The sequence below is a fragment of the Rhinopithecus roxellana genome, chromosome 4 (assembly GCF_007565055.1).
Source record: "Rhinopithecus roxellana isolate Shanxi Qingling chromosome 4, ASM756505v1, whole genome shotgun sequence".
NCBI classification, from domain to species: Eukaryota; Metazoa; Chordata; class Mammalia; order Primates; family Cercopithecidae; genus Rhinopithecus; species Rhinopithecus roxellana.
In genome coordinates, this window is record NC_044552.1 from 14885923 (window position 1) to 14908497 (window position 22575).

The window sequence follows — 22575 nt, forward strand, 5'->3', positions numbered from 1 at the left end:
GTAAGGGTTGGGAGGGGGGCCTTACTGTATTTGGAGCTTATGTGATTGAGTCATCACACTATTAATATTTATTGATCATTTACTATGTGCAAAGCTAGATGTAAAATGTTGAAGAAACAATAATAATCAAAAACGGACTTGGGAGGCCAAGGTGGGTGGATTACAAGGTCAGGAGTTCGAGACCAGTCTGGCCAATATAGTGAAACCCCATCTGTACTAAAAATACAAACATTAGCTGGGCATGGTGGCAGGCGACTGTAGTCCCAGCTACTCAGGAGGCTGAGGTAGAAGAATCGCTCGAACCCCGGAGGTGGAGGTTGCAGTGAGCTGAGATCGTGCCACTGCACTCCAGCCTGGGTGACAGAGTGAGACTCCTTCTCAAAAAAAATAAAAATAAAAATAAAAACAGACATAGTCTCTGTTCTTATACACAGCCTAATATCACAAAAAAATATTAATCAAATAAAGAAACATATAACTCTGGCAAGACTGCTCTAGTGACCTTTGTTACCTTTTACAAAAATTAAATCTCCTTTCTCTCTAGGAGCTAGGCAAGTTGTTCAAGACCAAAAGAATCCTATCTTCTCCCTGGCCACAGTTATTGGTTCAGAAATGGATGAGTACATGACACAAGGAGGGCCAGTGACATGAACGGAGAGGACTGCTGGGCACTCTTGGTCCAGAAGCTCTCTCACTCCTCTAAGATTCTGGAAACAAGTACCCTCAAACTGTTGATGGCTTCCCATAATCAATTGAGGACTCTGGCCAAACGATAAAATTGACAGTAGAGAAGACAAAGTGGAGAAAAGCACAAAATCGAATCTTTGGCAACATCACTCAAACCAATCAACCCTAAAGCCCATTGGTTTCTGAACTCTCAAGACACAGGAGACAATAAAGTCACTATGCTTGTTTAAATCAATTTGACTTCAGTTTCCTGTTACTTGCAACAGCAGTCACTCTAAGCTGAAGAGCAATTCACAATACTAAGGGAGCTTAAAAGACGAAGGTTTACTCAAGTTAGAGAAGGTAGCTCTTGAGTAAGCATCTCTTAAACTGAGATCAGGAGAATAATTAGGAAGGGAAGGAAGGGCACTCCAGGCAGCTGGACCAGCATCTGCAAAGGCCCCCGGGGTAGCGGGGAAAGAGGTGAGTACTAAAGAATGAAAAGCAGCAAGTGAAAAAGAAAAAGCAGCAAGTGACATGGGACTGGAGAAGTGGGTAAGCGCCATACTCATCAGGGTCTCACAGGCTGTGCTAAGGAATTAGACTTCATCCAAAAAGTGCTGCAGGTTTTTGCAGAGAAGGTGGTATAAAAATTACTGCCTATAGTGTGGTGACATTAATTCATATATACCTAAGGAACATACCTGACCACCAGTACTATAATGAACATTTAATTTGCAAATAGCTTTCAAGACAACAGAAAAATTTCAGGAAACACTGTAACTTGACACACGTGGAATCTCCTCTACCAAGTTAACAGAAGGGCATCCAGACAGCTTGACAGTTCTAGTGAACCACAGTTATGTCCTGACATGTGTTAATCCAGGAGAGTTTACTTGGAAATTATTTGAAGACATGGGCTCTACAAATGAAAGTTGACTGTAATTATCAACCAGCCCAGCTCTCACAGCGCGCTGAAGCCAAGGGTGTCAGTGGGATTCCTAACGGGGCTCACTGTCAGAAATGCCCAGGCACATGTGCTTGTCTCAAAGTGCTCCAAGACTGGAAATAAATAACAATGTGCTTATCTCAAAACGTCAAGAAACAGCTGCCTGCTAAGCTTTTTCTATTGAATGACTGCTTCATTTTACTTTCCCCTGCACTGTAGAATTCCAGGAATTGCTAAAAAAAGATAATTCTCCCAAAAATCTCATCTTCATTAACTGAAGCTGTTTTACTCTCTGCCAATATTACTGCAATCCATTTCACAGAAGACAGGCTTTTATTAAATATTGTTAGTTAACTCACACTCACAATTACACATACAGATTACAGGTCTGCCAAGCTGAAGTGTTCCAACTGTGCTCAGAAAATAAATGTTTACATTGAAAAGTTATAAAATATTAAATCATGTAATTCACTGTAATATCAAATAAATCATGAATTCAATGTATATCTTCTATTGTTTCTAACAGTCTGCAGTATACTATCGACGGTATATATCATCCTCTGAGAGATCAGTTAACATCACAGATCATAGTACTGCACATCTTAAGACATTGACCTAGTATTTTTCCAGTGATTAGCAAAATGTTGGCTGTTTTTTGTAAATCGACTCAACACTGCAAATCCTAAATGTTTTCTGTAAACAACCTACTGATCCGAACAAACAAGAGATGGCGGCTAATACTCTCATTCAAAGAAGTCAATCAGAACTTGAAATATGTCACTAGAAAAATTACTAAAATAAGATATTGCTAAACAGCATGAAAAGGACTCTTCTTTCCTTTTTGATTTTTTTTTATTATACTTTAAATTCTAGGGTACATGTGCACAACATGCAGGTTTTTACATATGTACACATGTGCCATGTTGGTGTGCTGCACCCATTAACTTGTCATTTACATTAGGTATTTCTCCTAATGCTATCCCTCCCCCCTCCCCCCACCCCACGACAGGCCCCAGTGTGTGATGTTCCCCATCCTGTGTCCAAGTGATCTCATTGTTCAATTCCCACCTATGAGTGAGAACATGCGGTGTTTGGTTTTCTGTCCATGATAATTTGCTCAGAATGATGGTTTGCAGCTTCATCCATCTCCCTACAAAGGACATGAACTCAGCCCTTTTTATGCATAGTATTCCATGGTGTATATGTGCCACATTTTCTTTTTTTTTTTTTTTTGAGACGGAGTCTCACTCTGTCGCCCAGGCTGGAGTGCAGTGGCCGGATCTCAGCTCACTACAAGCTCCGCCTCCCGGGTTTACGTCATTCTCCTGCCTCAGCCTCCCGAGTAGCTGGGACTACAGGCGCCTGCCACCTCGCCTGGCTAGTGTTTTGTATTTTTTAGTAGAGACGGGGTTTCACCGTGTTAGCCAGGATGGTCTCGATCTCCTGACCTCGTGATCCGCCCGTCTTGGCCTCCCAAAGTGCTGGGATTACAGGCTTGAGCCACCGTGCCCGGCATGTGCCACATTTTCCTAATCCAGTTTATCACTGATGGACATCTGGGCTGATTCCAAGTCTTTGCTATTGTGAATAGTGCCGCAATAAACATATATGCGCATCTGTCTTTATAGCAGCATGATTTATAATCCTTTGGGTATATACCCAGTAATGGGATGGCTGGGTCAAATGGTATTTCTAGTTCTAATACCTAGGAATCCAACTTACAAGGGATGTGAAGGACCTCTTCAAGGAGAACTACAAACCACTGCTTAACGAAATAAAAGAGGACACAAACAAATGGAAGAACATTCCATGCTCATGGATAGGAAGAATCAATATCGTGAAAATAGCCATACTGTCCAAGGTAATTTATAGATTCAATGCCATCCCCATTAAGCTACCAACGACGTTCTTCACAGAATTGGAAAAAACTACTTTAAAGTTCATATGGAACCAAAAAAGAGCCCACATTGCCAAGACAATCCTAAGCCAAAAGAACAATGCTGGTGGCATCACACTACCTGACTTCAAACTATACTACAAGGCTACAGTAACCAAAACAGCATGGTACTGGTACCAAAAGAGAGATACACACCAATGGTACAGAACAGAGCCCTCAGAAATAATACCACACATCTACAACCATCTGATCTTTCACAAACCTGACAAAAACAAGAAATGGGGACAGGATTCCCTATTTAATAAATGGTGCAGGGAAAACTGGCTAGCCATATGTAGAAAGCTGAAACTGGATCCCTTCCTTATACCTTATACAAAAATTAATTCAAGATGGATTAAAGACTTTTAAATGTTAGACCTAAAACCATAAAAACCCTAGAAGAAAACCTAGGCAATACCATTCAGGACATACGCATGGGCAACTTCATGTCTAAAACACCAAAAGCAGTGGCAACAAAAGCCAAAATTTACAAATGAGATCTAACTAAACTAAAGAGCTTCTGCACAGCAAAAGAAACTACTATCAGAGTGAACAGGTAACCTACAGAATGGGAGAAAATTTTTGCAATCTACCCATCTGACAAAGGGCTAATATCCAAAATCTACAAAGAACTTAAACAAATTTACAAGAAAAAATCAACCCCATCAAAAAGTGGGTGAAGGATATGAACAGATACCCTCAAAAGAAGACATTTATGCAGCCAATAGACACATGAAAAAATGCTCATCATCACTGGCCATCAGAGAAATGCAAATCAAAACCACAATGAGATACCATCTCACACCAGTTAGAATGGCGATCAGTGGTGGAGAGGACATGGAGAAATAGGAACACTTTTATAGTGTTCGTGGGAGTGTAAACTAGTCCAACATTGTGGAAGACAGTGTGGCGATTCTTTTGTTTTTTTTTTGAGACGGAGTCTCGCTCTGTCTCCCAGGCTGGAGTGCAGTGGCGCAAACTGGGCTCACTGCAAGCTCCACCTCCCAGGTTCACGCCATTCTCCTGCCTCAGCCTCTCAAGTAGCTGGGACTACAGGCGCCCGCCACCACACCTGGCTAATTTTTTTTGTATTTTTTTAGTAGAGACGGGGTTTCACCGTGTTAGCCAGGATGGTCTCGATCTCCTGACCTCGTGATCCACCCGCCTCAGCCTCCCAAAGTGCTGGGATTACAGGCGTGAGCCACTGCGCCCAGCCTGGACTCTTCTTTTCATGGCAAAGCTCCTAGAAGAGAGAAAACAAACTCTAAATAAATAATAGCTATCATTACAATAAGCTGTAGCTAGTTTGATTAACAAATCATTCTAAAATATCCAGACAATATGAAAGCATTATTCCTAAAATACTGGTCCCTCGTAAGCAGCAAAAAAGAAAGAATGAAAGTGATCTGTAACAGATTACAACAAATCACACTGTCAAAGAATTCTCATGTTGGTCTGGGTTTGTAGTATGAAAAGATGGTTTCTTTCCTTTACAATGAAAGGAAGTAATGCTTTTTTTTTTTTTTTAAAAAAACCTCTAGAAATAACTGACATTTGATATACTTTACACAAAATAAATTGTCAATTTTATTGTGACTGCCCACAAATATGGGAACCCTTAGCCTCCAATCAATGAAGCTAGAGTGTCTGGTCGCAACATATCATAGCTTTCAAGATTTCTCAAAACAGAGAACAGATTTTCGTAAGTATATCTGAAAAGAGCTTCTACAGAAATGCGAGTCTCAGAAAGTCCCCCAGGAGGAAATGTCTCACATACACACATAAATAGACAACCTAAAAAAGCACTAAGTCTTTTCAAAGAAATGTTAATAGAATAAAATGTAAATTTATCTTAAATAACTAAAAAGCTAGTATAAAATCAACACTTGAGATTCCCAGAATATTTATAATATTTCCAATACAAACCGGTTAGCTTTACAAATAAGTGAGAATCCAACTAAATTAAAATTCAAATCTGACTAAAATTTACCCATGTTATCCAAGAAAAATCAAAAAACTTCAAATTCCTGAAGCCGGTGCTTTATCTGTGACGCAGTGTTGCATCATGGCTAGACAGATCACATCTCAGGCCAAGGCCCACCCTAGCTACTTTCCAGTTGTCTGACCCTGGCCAAATAAACTCTCAGCTTCATTTTTTTTTTCTTTATTTTATTTTATTTTATTGAGATGGGGTCACGCTATGTTTCCCAGGCTGGCCTCAAACTCCCGAGCTCAAGTGATCCTCCTGCCTTGGCCTTCCACAATGCTGGGATTACAGATGTGAGCCAACACACCTGGGCAGCTTCACTTATCTTAAATGGAGATCACAGCTCTTCCATCAGGTCATGGAAAGATTAACTCAAGTCCTATCAGGATTCAGTTCATCTCGTGCCTAAAACATACGAAAGCCGATGTATTAACTTTCCACGGGATCTCCCTGTTCTCACCCTCATGCACTCTACAGCTCTGGCCAAAGCCTTCTGCAGGTTATGATTGTTTTTTCTTAGATCTCAATCAGGGTTTCTCCTTCATCCTTTCAAGGTAAAGGGCTACAGTAGCCATCTTACAACCACACTCACACATTTAAATCCTTCCATTCCTTTCAAGGCCCAGGAGAAACTTAAATCCTCTCAAGCCCAACACAAACACTACCTCCTCCATGAAGCCCCCTAATTCCTTCAGGTCAATGTTTCTCAGCCCTGGCTATACCCAATCATGGAGGGAATTTTTTAAAAAATTAAACAAAATTCTCTGAAGCCTGGGCCTTAGCCATGCTGTTGGTCTGAGGTGTGGCCCAAGCATCAGGGAAGGAAGTGACCTCTCCCCTGCACTGAGACCCCACAACGCTTCACCAGCCCTTTCCTTGCAGCACTTTGTACAGGATGGTGGAAAAGTTATTGCAGTTTTGACCATTAAAAGTAATGGTCAAAACCACAGCTACTTTTGCACCAACCTAATACCTCATTTTAATCATATACAAATGCATTTAAACTATAAAGTTCTGGAAAACAGGATCAGTGTTTGATTTATATATCACCCTCAAGTTATCACAAGAACAGTAACTTGAATTGCTAGGCTGCCAGCTATCTCTTGAATGCACAGGTAAATAAATAACATTTCAGTGCCCCTGGAATATAGGATTCAAATTCATGATTTGAAACAAAAGGTTATCAGTAGCCGAATAAATAAATAATCTCCATTTCAACAGCTCAGCTGTTAAGTTCTACTTATATGACTCAGCCAATGCCAAAGGGAAAAAATAATTCATTCCAGAAAGAGAGACAACATCACTAAAATAAAGGTAGTACAGGGCTAAACACTTCAGTGCTCCTCCCTTCCCACCTCCTAGCATTCTAAAACACTCAGAGTTCTCCAAATAGATCAAGCACCCTTCTTCCTCCATGATCGGAATACACACTGCAAGCTTCAACCACATTCCTCATCTGGCTCTTCCTTCTCATTCTGGAAACACCTTCTACGATGGAAAGTCTTCCCTACGGTGAAAGTCCTGGCTCAATATTCCTCTTCTGTATTCCTTTAGTGTTTGCTAATATTACTCATATCACAGCAACTGTCAAAAATAAATTATTGGCCAAGTGCCATGACTCACAACTATAATCTGAGCTCTTTGGGAGGCCAAGACAGGAGAGGCACTGAGGAGTTTGAGACCACCCTGGACATCATAGTAAAATCTCATCTCTACCAAAAAAAAAAAAAACTTAAAAATTTGTCAGGCATGGTGGCATGAGCCTATAGGCCTAGCTACTCAGGAAGCTGAGAGAGGAAAATCACTTCAGCACGGGAGTTTGAAGTTACAACGAGATACGATCGCACCACTGCACTCCAGCTTAGTAAACAGAGCGAGGCCCTGTCTCTATAAAATAAATTATTGTTTGGCGTATCTAGTCACATACAAGTTTCTTAGGGGTGGGGAGGCTCTCATCACTGTAACTATATCGTCTTATATAACATATGGTACTCATGGGCTGGGCGCGGTGGCTTGCGCCTGTAATCCCCACACTTTGGGAGGCCCCGGCAGGTGGATCACCTGAGGTCAGGGGTTCAAGACAAGCCTGGACAACATGGTGAAACTCCATCTCTACTGAAAATACAAAAAATTAGCTGGCCAAGATTGCACTATTGCACTGTAGCCTGAGCAACAAGAGTGACACTCTCTCAAAAAAAAAAAAAAGAAAGAAAAGAAAAACCATAATCTATAGTACTCAGGAAGTGTTCAATAAATGCTGAAGGAATGAATGAATGAGGAAAAAGGCTTCAGTTTGTTCATCTGTACAAACGAATGAGTTGATATCTAAGGTCTTTCCCCTTCATGTTCTATTAAAATGAAGATCAATGTATAATACTTGGATTCATGTGTGGTGTAGAATAATTTCTTTTTTTTTTTTTTTTTTTTTTTTGGTAGACAGGGTCTCACTCTATTGCCCAGGCTACAGTGCAGTAGTGTGATCATGGCACAATGCAGCCTCAACCTCCAGGGCTCAAGCAATCCTCCCACCTCAGCCTCCCAAGTAGCTGGGACTACAGGCACATGCCACCGCACCCAGCTAATTTTTGTATTTTTTGTGTAGAGATGAGGTTTCGCTATGATGTATTTTTTGTATAGATGGGGTTTTGCCATGTTGCCCAGGCTGGTCTCAAACTCCTGGGCTCAAGTAATCCATTTACCTCAGCCTCCTAAAGTGCTGGGATTACAGGTGTGAGCCACCATATCCAGCTGAATAATTTCTAAATAATATCATAAATTACTACTACTATACAAATTTTACTTTATACATCATTTTGATATTTAAGCTTAAGGACAGCAAATTGTTGTTACACTGTTTATTATGATTAGAGAAATTTCTCTTCACAAAGCATTAAGTGGTCATTGATAACCCTAATTTTAATAGAAGGTAATAAATGATCTTACATAAAGAACTACAGGTAGTCGGTGACTTTCGATAAACGAATACTAAAGAAATTTTTATGTTTTGATGCCTAAATGGTACCTCCTACTTTACAGATATTCGCTAAGAAAAATTTCAACCCAGAATAGAATGCATATTAAAGGATATATGTGTAAGGTCCATTCTTCAGCTTCTGGCCCAATTCTACTTACAATCTCAAATAGAGGTTTGTTTGTTTGTTTGTTTTTACGTAATCTCCGCAGTGAAGATGTGCAAAAGTGAGATGTAGCTTCGGAATGATTATTTTCTTTTAGTTTCTCCAAGCAATGATGTCCAACACATTGGTAAACCATTTTAAATAAAATAATGAGGTATTTTTGTGAAGACTTGGCTCAGAATTAACTGAGAAGCTATCACTTTCCTAACTGCAACCATTGCTCATACTAACGGAGGACTAAGCTACCCAAACTATTTAAACTATACATATTTATTTGGAAAAGTTTTATGTGATTACAACAAAGTTGAGTCATTTAGATATACCATATACATTAATGATTAAATTCCTTGATAATTAGGTAGAAACAATTGTATATAGTAATTATTCCAACTTTACTCTCAAAAGCAAAATATAAATAATGTAATCCTTGCTATTTTTAAACAAGCCAAAATAATCTTCAAGTTTTTCCTTTTCACTCTGATAGCATTCTCTATCAGCAACTTGCATTAATGTTGCAGCTTTGAGGTGCCGCATATCATTTCATATCACCAGCACACAACAGTGTATCAAGAGAAATCAGCTCTGAATCTTACTCTGTAACAATGTGCAATTGCCTTGGTCTTGGATCCTTTAAGAAATACCAAAGGGAAAACTCAAAAAAGTCTTTTCAATAAACTCGAGGCTAGATTTGCTCAATGACCTGACCAACCAGGAAGTAATAGAAGTTTTGCTATCCCGTTGGAAAAAAAAACAAAAAAACAAAAACAAAATCACAGACATGAGATTGTCAAGAAGTCAGGGAGGAGACTTAAAGGTATCTTAATAAAAGTATTTTCTCTTCAGTGCCTTTTAAAAAATGTCACTGCATCAGGATTAATAAGAATATCTGGATGCAAAGACACCAGGTTGCAAGTACACTAAAGAATGGTAAGGTCAGAGAAGTGTTTCCTGCCTTTAAAGTTCCTGAAAATAGAGGCTAGGCGTGGTGGCTCACGCCTGTAATCCCAGCACTTTGGGAGGTTGAAGCAGGCGAATCACAAGGTCAGGAGTTCGAGACCAGCCTGACCAACATGGTGAAACCCCATATCTACTAAAAATACAAAAATTAGCTCGGCAAGGTAGCGCGCGCCTGTAATCCCAGCTATTCGGGAGGCTGAGGCAGGAGAATAGTTTGAACCCGGGACGCGGAGGTTTCAGTGAGTCCGAGATCCTGCCACTGCACTCCAGCCTGGGCGACGGAGAGTGACTCCATCTCAAAAAATAAATAAATAAATAAATAAATGGGAAAAAATTAAAAAGTTCCTTGAAATATCAAGTTGCTTAGATATACAGCAGGTTTATCGTTTTAAGACCAAATACACTAAAGCAGATGAGAACACAACCGTGACCAAGTGGTTGGGAGAAAGATGGATTTTAATGCAAAGTTGTTTTGTTTTTACGCATAAGATACTCCTCGCTGTGCTCGAGTGCGGAAAGGCGTGGTTCTTCCTAAGGTTGATTACATAAAGCAAGATTCCAAAAACAAGAAAAGTGCTTTGCAAACACAGTAACTAGAACTGGCTGAAGCTTCCAGCGTCCAGTCCCATGCTCAAAGATCAGAACAAGCAACTTTATCCACCACTTTAATAAAATGATTTTAAAAAGTTGAAGTCTTCTGAAGAAAGCCATGGTTGAAAACTTGCTCCGCTTCTTGGAGAACGCCTAAAGCCCTAATGGGCTCTAATTATTCTCCAAAGTCTACAGCCCAAGCTGCATTGTACGCATTTATTAGATTACAAAACCACGGGGACTCTTCACTCAAAAGCAAACACATCCGGAAGGAGGAAAAAATCCATGGCCAATGTAACCCCCTAACCACACGAACCGCCCACGTCGTACCCCAGGCTGCAACGAGGTCGGCACTCACCCACCGCTCGCCCGGGAAACCCAGACCCAGGTGTTTCAAAATCAGAAGCACGACAGGCTCGTTGGCTCTCAGGGGCAAGAATCTTAAACCCCAACTTCAGAGATACCCGTGCACGCCGGGCGCTGCCATTTTGACAGAAAGCGGGCCTTGCCCCGGAGGCCCCTACGCAGGTTGCCCTGAGCAGAGCCGGAGTGCCACGGAACCCCTGTCTCATCACCTCCACACCCAGACGTCGCATCCCCCGGCCCAAGGAATGCCAAGAAACCCCACCCTGCCGACCCTGATCGGGCGAAGTTAAGTCACCCTTGAAATCCCGCAAGGTCTCTCAGGCAGCGCCGAGGGCGGCCGCAGCCAGCATGGGCGGGGCATCGGCTGTCAGGGGCGGGGCGTCGACGCGGCGGCCTTCGGTAACCGGGGCAACGCGGCCTTCTAAAGGTTCAAAGGGGCGCTGCGCCCCGAAACACAAATGTCTCCGCCAAGACCCCGGACGGTTCGCAAAGGCTCTCCGTGATGCAACTGCACGTCCCTCGAATGCCCGGGACTCCAATATCCGTCCCCCAGGACCTTGGCTGGATGCACTGGCGGCCGGACCTCTTAGTTCCTCGCCCTCCCGCCGCGTGGAGTGGCTGCTGGATCCCGAGCCTCCCGGCGGGGGCGGAGGCGGGAGCGGGGCGGGGCGGAGGCATCTCCTTCCCTGCACCGCCCCCTTAGCTGCCCCGAGCCCTGCCTTCGCCGGCCCCCGAAGCGGCGCGGGACTCCCGGCGCCGTCTGCGGTACTCAGGGATGCCCGCTTAGGCTTAGGACCGGCCCGCTGGCAAGGTCGAGCCGCTGCATTTTATTTCGTGCGTGGTTTCTGCACAGGCTGGAGTTCCGAGGTTGGGTCGTACTTGGGACCTCGGCGAAGAGGACCCGTTAATTTTTTTTCTTTTCAAAATGGCAGCCTCCAGTCGCGCACAAGTGTTAGATCTGTACCGGGCGATGCTGAGAGAGAGCAAGCGTTTCAGCTCCTACAATTACAGGTGACCCAGCGGGCACCGGGGACCGGGGGTCAGGGGCCGGGAACCGGGGATGCGGGTTGCCGCGGAATGTCCCCGGGAGCTGGGAGCCACTGTCCTGCGCCGGCGTCCGCGAGGCAAGGACCGGGCTCCGCCATCGAAAAGCGTGCTCTTACCTACAGGTGTGGCCTCTGAGACCTCGGGGAGGAGCCCTTGTTTCTATCAGGGCAGACGTTCATGTCCTGTGACGTTTTTCCCCTGAAGACTATCTTGGTAGCCGTTCTAGGAGCATGATTAGTGTTATGTTTCTGCAGAAGAGAAAAAAAGGATGGAAATCAGCCATTGGTGAAGTTAAGGCCAATGTGTTGCATATGTAAAAACTTCCCTTGAGCTGTAAGAGTTGAGAGTGGAAGTGGCCAGTGAGTTGCACACAGCGACAAAGCTGAAGGCACACTCTAACACCTCCCTAAAATTTCCTAGGTGTCGTAATGAGGTCTTTTGGTTGCAAGAATCAAATCTATTCTATTTAGGGTACGGTGGAAACGCGTAGCGGTAAAGGAAAAAGCGTCTCAAGCTTTGGAGCTGAAACCTGTTTATCCTGGCTCACCAGACAGAGATCCCGGTTACTGGACCTTGACAGCAGAATACTGAGGGCCTAAACTCTTACATCTTTAATATAACACATTCACTTTTCCCCCACGCCTCCCCACTTCCCTATTTGCCTCTGAGTCTTTTATTGTTACTCTTTGTATGTTTTTTGTAATTCAGAGCCTCTGCTTTCACAGTGTTGCTGGTTGTGACCCATCATTTTCTTAGGGATTCTCTCTCTGCATTTTTTTTAAGTTTGTTTTTTGTTTTGTTTCGTTTTTACTAACTACCTGCTCCTCTCTGAGTTTGAGCCGTATTTCCCTGAGAAAGAATCTGGATCAACTCATCTCTTTACCCCAAGCCTCCCTTAGGTGACTGGCCAGACTGGATTGGATGTCAAAAGAGCAGAGCCTACCCTTGGAACACATCTGGTTAGGTAGGCCCCCCTCCACCAGGTGTGTGAGCTGGCAGGCCCTGAGATGGGTCTGCCCAGTACAACCTCTGTCAGAGGACAGGAACACTAAGCCTCTTAAGCAATAATTCTCTAATTTTAGAAACCGGCCTGGAAAATATACTCACCCTGCAAATTTGAAAACACCATCTGGGTCATGCCACTGAGGTTGTATCCACCCAGTTAACTGGTTAAATTTCATGGGAGAGAATGATTTTACTTAATGACTTTGACTTTGGAGGATAAAGAATGTAATAATAGGCATACTGGTGGAATTTTAGCAAGAATTAACCGAACATCTAGCACCAAGTACTTAACCTCTGTTGAGGAAACACATGAAATATGCAAGTTAAATAAATGGAAACCATTTGATTTCACCATAGTCTGGAGTAAGATAGTTTGTCATAAAGCCTACTCAGGATACACAAGGACTTGGAATCAGTAGGCAGTTCACACTGGCAGGGAGAGTCTTATGTGAGAGCACGTAGGAAAGTCAAGGTGGAGTCCTCGAAGACTGTAACTTGGACGAGTTACTCAATCTCTATTTCAGTTTTCTTGTTTATGGAATAGACTGTTGGACTAGACAATCTCTAAGGACCCTTCCGTTTCTGAAATTGTTTGGAAATGATTTATGAGCAAATGAGGCCCAAGTGTTTTCAAATGAGTAATTGCCAGCTGAAGAGGAAAATCACGAAACTCAACAGGAAAATCTTTCAGAGTTAAGGAAATCATTCAAGGCTGGACCTGAAAGGCAGAAAATTGAAAATGGGTTTCAGTGTGGGCAACTGTAAGGTCATATGCGTTCAGAAAATAATTGGTCAAATTATACTTTATAAGCATATACTTTTAAGCTAAATTTATTATCCAAATATAAATATATTATCCAAAGGAGTCTGGTAATCATTTTATACTGTTGCCTGAGATCATGGACCTAAAAACCTAGATTCCTGCTACTATTACCTCCCTAGATAAACTTACTTGTTATAAATTATGCCTTTCTTTTACATTAAGGCTGTGTCTTGTGAATTTCAAGCACAGTCCCTTCCTCCTTTCTAATCTCAGCAGGTGTTTGTCACTAATGGCAAATCAGTGGCAACACAACATCCACTATCAATTCTGTGTACTACTGCTATCTTATGTTCTTCACGTCTATTAACATATTTGTTTTGACAATAATCTTGTGAGGTAGGTACTATTTTTATTACCCTGTAAGGCAGCTGAGGCACAGGGAGGTTAAGTTACCTATCAAAACTAACACAGGTAGTGCTGAATAAGTAATCAAAAGTAGACTAGTAAACATGTTTTAATGACCTGCGAATTGTGGTGCCTAAAGTAATTGGAGTAGTGAGATAAATACTTTGGAACTCTCTTGCAAGACCTATAATATAGGCCACTTTTTGATAGCAGGAGCCCTGTCTGCTCCTCCAGTCTCAGCCCAGGTCCCACGTGTGCATCCTGTCCACTGTCATCATCTGTTGCAGTTTCCTAAATGTGCCACGTCCTCTTGTGCCTCCAGGCCTTTGCAAGTGCTGTTATATCCAGCAGGACCTTTATCCTGTCTAGATAAAGTGCCTCCTCTTCCTTCAAGATTCAGCTCAATTGTGACCTTCTCTGAACGAAAGTTTTCCCAACTCTCTTCATCCCACAGCCTCCACTCCCATCCCTCCCGCCACCCAAACAGGTCTCATTGCTATGTGTCGTTCTTTTACCTCAGTGCTTCTACAAAACTTCTCTGAAGCATACTTTGCCTAGTGCTATACCATAGCAGTCCCCAACCTTCTTGGCACCAGGAACCAGTTTCATGGAAGATGACTTTTCCATGGACTGGGTCAAGGGAGGGTTTCAAGATAAAACTGTTCCACCTCAGATCATTAGACATTAGATTCTCATAAGGAGCATGCAACCTACATCGCTTGCATGCACAATTCACAATAGGTGCACCTACGAGAATCTAATGCCACAGCTGATATGACAAGAGATGGAGCTCAGGCCATGATGCGCACTTACCTACCACTCAATTGCTGTGTGGCCTGGTTCTTAATAGGCCACAGACCAGTACTGACAGGTCTATGGCCCCGGGGTTGGGGACCCCTGCTATACCAGGCCCTGGAGAGAGAAAGTTGAGATTTTTGAGTTAAGCTAGGCACCTGTTATCAATGGTGTTACAGGCCTATGTGGGACACAGGTACAGAGATAGTTACCACAGACTGGGTTAAGTGCTGTGACAGAAGAATGCACAGGGTGTAGAATCTAGAAGGCCTCCCAAGGGGTGACGCTGAATCAAAGGCATGAAGCAGCATGGTGTGCTCAGGCAGGCAAACAGCACAGCACTGCCAGAGAGAGAAGTATGATACAGGGGGTGACAAGAAGGCACTGAGGTTGGAGAGGGCCACTGATTTGAGGGTCTGGGGACTGTGCTGAGGACCCTGGATTTTACCCTTAGCTCACAGGCAGCCACTAACATGATGTGACCACGTTTGCATTTTTTGATAGATCACTCTGGCAGCATTGTAGAAGATGATTTTGAGGGGCCGAGAACATCAAATGGGAGTTGATTACAGCAGTGCAGAGTAGAGATTAGGACGCTAGTAAGGACCGGAATAGTGGAAGATAGAGAAAAATGTTGTATTTGAGAAATCATTACAAGGGAAAATTGTTAGAACTCGAATGATTGGATTGAGGACTAAGGAAGAAGAGAAGCCAAGCAAAATTTAGAATGGCATCCAGGTTTCTGGTGAAACTAAAGCACAGAGAGGGTGAATTTAAACTTGCACATTTAACTGACATAGGTAATGCAGAACTAGCTGGTCTTGTGGAGAAAGGGTTTTTTAGTTCATTTTTAGGGTATCCTGGGTGTAAATTTCCCCTGGGATGCCCAGCAGTGGTAGTTAGTCACAGGACTCTCAGGCTCAGAGGAGTGGTCAGCACTGCAGTAGTCAGCAACAGCAACTCTGTGTGACCCCGAGCAAGTCACATCATTCTCTGTTCTGTAGTTTTTTCATAAAATGAGAGTCATAATTGATCCATCTCACACAGTGTGAAAAGGTCCTGAGACCAGTAAGTTTAAGAACCACATTTTTTTTTTTCCAGTTGAAATCTTGCCCTTGTTGCCCAGGCTGGAGTGCAATGGCATGATCTTGGCTCACTGCAACCTCCACTTCCCGAGTTCAAGCGATTCTCCTGCCTCAGCCTCCCGAGTAGCAGGGATACAGTCACCTGCCACTGTGCCTGGCTAATTTTTGTATTTTTAGTAGAGATGGGGTTTCACCATGTTGGCCAGGTTGGTCTTGAACTCCTGACCTAAGGTGATCTGCCCACGTCAGCCTCCCGAAGTGCTAGGATTACAGATGTGAGCCACCACGCCTGGCCAAGAACCACATTCTTAAACTTTGTCTTCTTGGCTCTTCTTCAGCCAACTCCTTCAATTTTGATGTTCCCTAGAATAGCATCTGTAGCCACTAATTTTCTCACCTTAAACTAGGATTTCTCAATCTTGGCATGACCAACCTTTTGGGCCAACTAATTCTTTGTTAATGGGGGCTGTAGTCAGCACCACTGTTGTGAGTTAATGCACATCAAGTCCCTGGTGCAGAATAGGTACTTGATAAGTGGAATTATCGTAAGTCAAATTAAAACCTAGATATTAGATGAATTATCTAGGAATACTATTTAGGTTAGTAGTTCTCATCCTGGGGTGATTTTATTTGACAATATCTGAAGACATTTTTGGTTGCCACAACTTGGAAAGGGGATGCTAGGCGTCTGAGGCCAGGGATGCGCAGGGGACAGCGTCTGAGGCCAGGGATGCATGGGGGACAGCGTCTGAGGCCAGGGATGCACGGGGGACGGTGTCTGAGGCCAGGGATGCACAGGGGACAGCCCCCATTGACAAAGAATTAGCTGGCCCAAAGGGTTGGTCATACCAAGATTGAGAAATCCTAGTTTAAGGTGAGAAAATTAGTGGCTACAGATGCTATTCTAGGGAACATCAAAATTGAAGGAGTTGGCTGAAGAAGAGCCAAGAAGACAAAGTTTAAGAATGTGGTTCTTCAACTTAACTGGTATTAGATCTTTTACATTCTTAAATATTACTGAGGACCCCAAAAAGCTTTCGTATATGTGGGACATATTTATCATATTAGAAAAAAAAAAAAGCTTTTAAAAACACCTATTTTAAAATGACGAAATCCATTATCTTAAATAATGCTTTTATGAAGAATAACCATTTTTCCTCCCCCTAAATTAGCAGATTGATAGTTTGACACCTGTGCACGTCTCTTTCATGTTTGGCTTAATAGAAGACAACTGGGTGCTTATATTTGTTGCTACCTACAATTTGTTGCTATATCATGTGTCACTTAGTATCTAGTAACTTCCCCTATATGCTCATAAAAGAATGCAATGTCTTCCTGATAACTATGAAAATGGTTTTCCTGGTGGATCCCTGCAAGGTCTCAGGGACCCCCGCCTGGTCTCTTGGCTAACTACTGTAGGGTTTAAGAAATGGGAGGATCCCAAGTAAAGAGTAGTGGTGCAGAAGTCAAGATAGTCATATGTTTGGGGAAGGTAGCTGTGGCCAGCAGTGTAGCTTGTCTAAGCATATCCAGTTCATAAAGGGGGCAATGTAGAGACCTCTGGTACCATTACCAGAGCAGCATTGTTAGTCAAGGGGTTATGGCAGAACCCAGATTGTGGGGGTTGACACATGAATCAGAAGTGAGTAAATTGCTCCCATGAGTATAGATACCCCCTCTACCTCCCACCGGAATTCTGGTTAATGAAGCATGAAAGCAGATGACGGCTAGAGCAGGACCCTATGAGAGGTGAAAAGTGGCACCTGAGAGCACAACTGGACGGTATTTCGTTTTACATGAGTGGAATGAAGGAGAAGAGGGTAAGTTGGAGTATGAGAGGGTGGAAAGTTGAGTTTATGTGCCAAGCCTGACAGCCAGTTTCTGGGTAAAGCAGGAGATAAGCACATGTTGAGGAAGCACCTGTTCTTACCTTTATTAGGGCACATATCACACATACACAGTTAGCAGAAATTCTGTCTTATCACTGTTCCTAGTGCTTAGCGCAGTACCTATGTAGCAAGTTGGTGCAAAAGTAATTCTGGTTTTTGACCATAAATTTTAAATTGTTATAACTAGGCTCAACTGTATCTTTATTAATCAAAATAGGAACTATTACAATCAACACGTTTTTGCCAACAAGAAATAAGTTTATTCCTGTGGCATAAAAATCCATGCTTCGGGATTCTACAAACCCTTGGAAAGCATTTTCTTCATCCTGCTAGTCAAGGAAGCATTTTCCCTGCAAAAAGTTGTCGAGATGCTTGAAGAAGTGGAAGTTGGTTAGCGAGAAGTCAGATTAATATGGTGGATGAGGCCAGTTCGTTCAACTTGTGAAGCGTTGGTTTTGCGACAAGCAGCTGAGGGTCGTTATGGAGACAATTGGGCCATTTCTGTTGAGCAATGCCGGCTGCAGGCATTGCCGTTCTCAGTGCGTCTCCCGGATTTGCTGAGCATATTTCTCAGATGAAACAGTTTTGCCGGGATTCGAAAAGCTGTGGTGGAGCACACCACCAGACAGTGAGCATGATCTTTTCTCGGTGCAAGTTTGGCTTTGGGAAGTGCTTTGGAGCTTCTCGGTCCAGCCGCTAAGCTGGCCGTCACCCGCTGTCGTATAAAATCCACTTTTCATCACACATCACAATCTGATCAAGAAATGGTTCCCTGTTGCATGGAATAAGAGAAGACAACACTTCATAATGACAATTTTTTTTTCTTTTTTTGCTCAGTCATGAGGCACCCACTTATCGAAGTTTTTCACCTTTGCAATTTGCTTCAAATTGAATGACCATCAAATGGTCAACATTGAGTTCTTTGGCAACTTATTGGGTAGCTGTAAGGGGCCGAGTTTCCATGATTGCTCTCAATTGATTGGTGATGACTTCCAATGGCCGGCCACTAGACTCCTCATTTTCAAGGCTCTCATCTCCTTTGCAGAACTCCTTGAACCACCACAGCACTGTACGTTCGTTAGCAGTTCCTAGGCCAAATGCATTGTCACAAGTTGTCTCCGCTGCTTTTTGACCCATTTTGAGCTCAAATAAGAAAATTGCTCAAATGTGCTTTTTGTCTGACATCATTTCCATAGTCTAAAATAAACATAAACAGCAAGTCATTAGCAAAAAAAAAAAAAAAAAACTGAGAATTGCCCATTAAAATGATGTATAACATAACCACATTTATTCAAGAATGTATTCCAGTATCAAACAGTAAATTCCAACAATGCAAAAACCTCAGTTCCTTTTGCACCAACCTAATAAATATTCATTGTTGAAATGCAAGAGAAAATTGTATTCAGAGGTATCCCTCTTACAAATTAAGAAATATGTTATTGTAAAACTTAAGAAGAGGCTAAAGTGATGCCCAAATGTATATCAGATGTAGTGTCAGAACTCCCTAATTCTTCATCAGATATTTGAGTTTTTATTAATGTGTTATACACTAAGCATTGTGCAAAGAGCTGCAGATCAAAATGAGCCCCCTATTAAGGGTAAAAAATTACAAGCTCCCAAAGAAGTTTATCAGTGAAGTACAAAGGAAAGGCCGTAGAGAGGAGCTGGTCTCCTAAGTGCGAACTTAAAATTAGGAATGCTTTTGACCATAAGTCATAGGAAGCCCTTACACAGGCTTAAGTAAGTTGGGGGCTTATTCTTCTCACATAGAAAAAGTCTAGAGGTATGTAGCTGCCAGAGCTTATTTAAAAGCTAGAAAACGTCAAGGTGTGTGTGAGTCTCAGTGTTCCTGTCATGCTTACGCCTGATGGTTGCAAACAGCTTTTGAAGCTCCAGATATATCCTTATTTAGTCAGGAAGAAGAAGGGCAATCAGCCAGGAAAGGGTAAAGCTTTCCAGGAGGACTCTGCTTTTGTCTCCCTGACCAAAACTTCATTACATTTATATCACTAGGTAAACAACAGGCTGGAAAATTAGGATACAGCTATTCCAGCTTCTCTAGTGAAAAGACAGCAGAGAGACAATGGTGGGAAGAACTACTGGTCAGGCAACAGTCTGTGTCAGCCACAGAGGTGGACATGTGATGGAAGAGCATTCCAGGCAAAGACAGTAAGGCATGTGAAAAGTAAAATGCAAGGTGTGCATCAGAACCAGATGTGGATAACTGTGGCTGAAGCATTGGACTGAGCGAAATGCCATGATGTTAAGTGCTAGGTAAAATCCCCAGTAAGTAACAAAATAGGTCTCAAAGCAGAGTGAGGCATAGAAGGGGGAAGCAATTTGATTGGCCTCACAATTGGTCAAGGCACAGTGGGATTAGAAGGCCGCCTCACTCCCCATGGGTTGCTGCTTCCACAACCCCATCCTTTTCAGAAGAAACTTCCCGCACCCGTGCATCCTGTGACTAAGCCTGCAAAATCTGTAGAAACATCAACCCGAGGAAATTTATTTTCACAGTTCCTCCTTATAGGTGAAATGGTTAAACAGGCTCCCTAGTTTCATGAGTGGTGCGATTCCTAAGTCCTGATCAACCTAAGTACTGATCAACGTCAGATCTCGATTACTGTGTACTACACAACTGAATGAAACATTATTGATATCTGTGATTGCAGTCTTAATGAAGGGACTAAATAATGATTCATGTTTAGGAGTCTGTTTTCTTTTTGAGCCACTGGAACTCTTTAATATATTACCAGTTGCAATCCAGATTTATTGGCAAGCTGAGGAATTAGAACCATGAGCTCCTGGAATGGGAAACAGGCAGCCCTCTCACTCATCAAAGGATTTCTTTCACATGTTTTCCTTGTTGCGGATCTTTTAACAGTGACTACCACTTCCATCCTATGTGTCACTGATTGATCAAGAACGCTAGCATGAATGGTAATGATACAGTTTGGATGTTGTCTCCACCAAAATCTCATGCCAAAATGTAATCCCCAGTTTTGGAGGTGGAGCCTGGTGGAAAGTAGTTGGATCATGGGGGCAGATTTCTCATGAATAGTTTAGCACTGTCCCCCTTGGTACTGTCTTCACAATAATGAGTGAGTTCTCCTGAGATCCAGTTGTTTTAAAGTGTGTGGCATCTTATTCCTCGCTTGCTTGCTCCTGCTCTGGCATGAGATGTGCCTGCTCCCCCTTCACCTTCTGCCTTGATTATAAGCTTCCTGAGGCCTCCCCAAAAGCTGAGCAGATGCCAGCATCACAATTCCTGTACAGTCTGCAGAACTGTTAGCCAATCAAACCTCTTTTCTTCATAAATTATCCAGTCAAGTGAGAACAAACTAATTCAATATCAACCCTAATTTGAATAGTATTCCCAAGCACCTTTCACTTTGTAAAACAGGGCAGCTACAGTGAAAGCCTTAATGCCAAATATTCTTCCTCTTTGAGACAAATCAACAAATCCATTTCTTCCTAACATTTCTTGAAAACTCACAGTGTGTGTGTGTGTGTGTGTGTGTGTTGCCACACTAGAACCTAGGAATAGGTAGAATACAAACACAAGATGGCCCTGCTGCTACAAGATTGTAGTATGGTTGGGCATATGAAATGTGCATATAAGGACAGCTCAAGAAACTCACAGAGGAAGCATGCAAATTGAAACAGTGCCCAAACAGTAGCGATTTGCAGAATGTAGTGGGGCTGAGGAGACACCTTGCATAATGATGTTTTGGCTGTCACATATCATATTACAGAAATATTTTTAAAATAACATTGTATTCTATTTTCAGCAGCCAAATAAGAGTTTTGCTCACTGTGAAATGTTGAACACATCATACATATCGGTAAAAATTGCTTTAACTCTTTGATTATACCATACATAAGAACATAGTAAAGGAAGGGAAAATTAAAAGAGAAAAAGACTGCTTTGTCAAATTTTCTCAGTTGTTTCCAAATCAGTTCTTACATTTGTTCTGAATTTATGTGACTGGATTTCATATAGAGCCTGTGGCACTACATTACAAAGAAGTATTGTTACCTGACCTCTTCAACAATGCACCACAGGCAACTAGAGGTAATTCATTTGTGCCTAAAAACAGTTTCTTAGACTTTTGAAAGATTATTCATTATTGTTAAATATGCTGGAGTTTCCCAAAAAATTTTTTTTTCTCTTACGTTGCTAAGTTCTGCCAGGTTTAATGATAATGGTTTCAAAAAATAAAAATAGTACAGTTAACTTAGAGTAGAAAATATTTTAGCCGGGCGAGGTGGCAGGCGCCTGTAGTCCCAGCTACTCCGGAGGCTGAGGCAGGAGAATGGCGTAAACCCGGGAGGCGGAGCTTGCAGTGAGCTGAGATCCGGCCACTGCACTCCAGACCGGGCGACAGAGTGAGACTCCGCCTCAAAAAAAAAAAAAAAAAAAAAAGAAAGAAAGAAAATATTTAAGATGTTTAGATTGAGAAAATTGTATTCGGCAGCCAAGGTTTTGGGGTGAAAAATAACATTCTTTTTTACTCTAGATATTAAAGCGAAGTGTCAAAAAGTTATTAGATCTGTGTGTCATTGCTGATTTATTAACTGTAGTTTACAAGAGTTTCTAAATTGCACTTATTCTATTTATACTCTGCCTTGGCCTTTAAAACGTTTTTAAAACTTACAAAAATACATATAGTAAAATATAATAAAATAAAATAATTGTTATAATTAAAAAATAATGAGGGAAGCAAAGCAAAGAGAAAATAAAAGAGAATATAAGAAAATGAGGAGTAACGTTAGGCCAGAAAGTACGATTATAAGTAAACAGAATTTTCTGAAAGTATCTCTAAATTATTCTTTGTTGCAGTAGGATGATACTCTTTTGTATGCAAAGTATACATTCTCTTTGAAAATGGCTTTAATGAGCCTAATAGAAAATTACCTCTTAATGGCTCATGTCAAGAGTCATATGCAGACTTTGCTGAGGATGAAAGGCACTGCATATCATATTACTGCTCCTG

The 22575-nt window shown here is 42.1% G+C and overlaps 2 protein-coding genes across 7 annotated transcripts in view; one reads left to right on the forward strand and one right to left on the reverse strand.

Annotated features, from left to right (window-relative positions):
- Positions 1 to 10739, reverse strand: part of FARS2 (phenylalanyl-tRNA synthetase 2, mitochondrial) — a 533375-nt gene extending 522636 nt beyond the window's left edge. For both annotated transcript variants that reach the window (XM_010371342.2, XM_030928687.1), the window contains exon 1: positions 10582 to 10739. The gene's annotated coding sequence lies outside the window, so the exon portion shown is untranslated. The remainder of the gene's footprint in view (positions 1 to 10581) is intronic.
- Positions 10740 to 10937: 198 nt separating this feature from the next.
- LYRM4 (LYR motif containing 4) overlaps positions 10938 to 22575 on the forward strand; it is a 201481-nt gene continuing 189843 nt past the window's right edge. For 3 of the 5 annotated variants that reach the window (XM_030928690.1, XM_030928692.1, XM_030928691.1), the window contains exon 1: positions 11305 to 11600. In XM_030928690.1, coding sequence (XP_030784550.1) covers positions 11515 to 11600 — 86 coding nt within the window. In that variant the 5' untranslated portion in view covers positions 11305 to 11514. Of the gene's footprint in view, positions 11601 to 22575 lie in introns of all 5 variants that reach the window. The other 2 variants (XR_004056802.1, XM_030928689.1) reach the window with 2 other exon arrangements.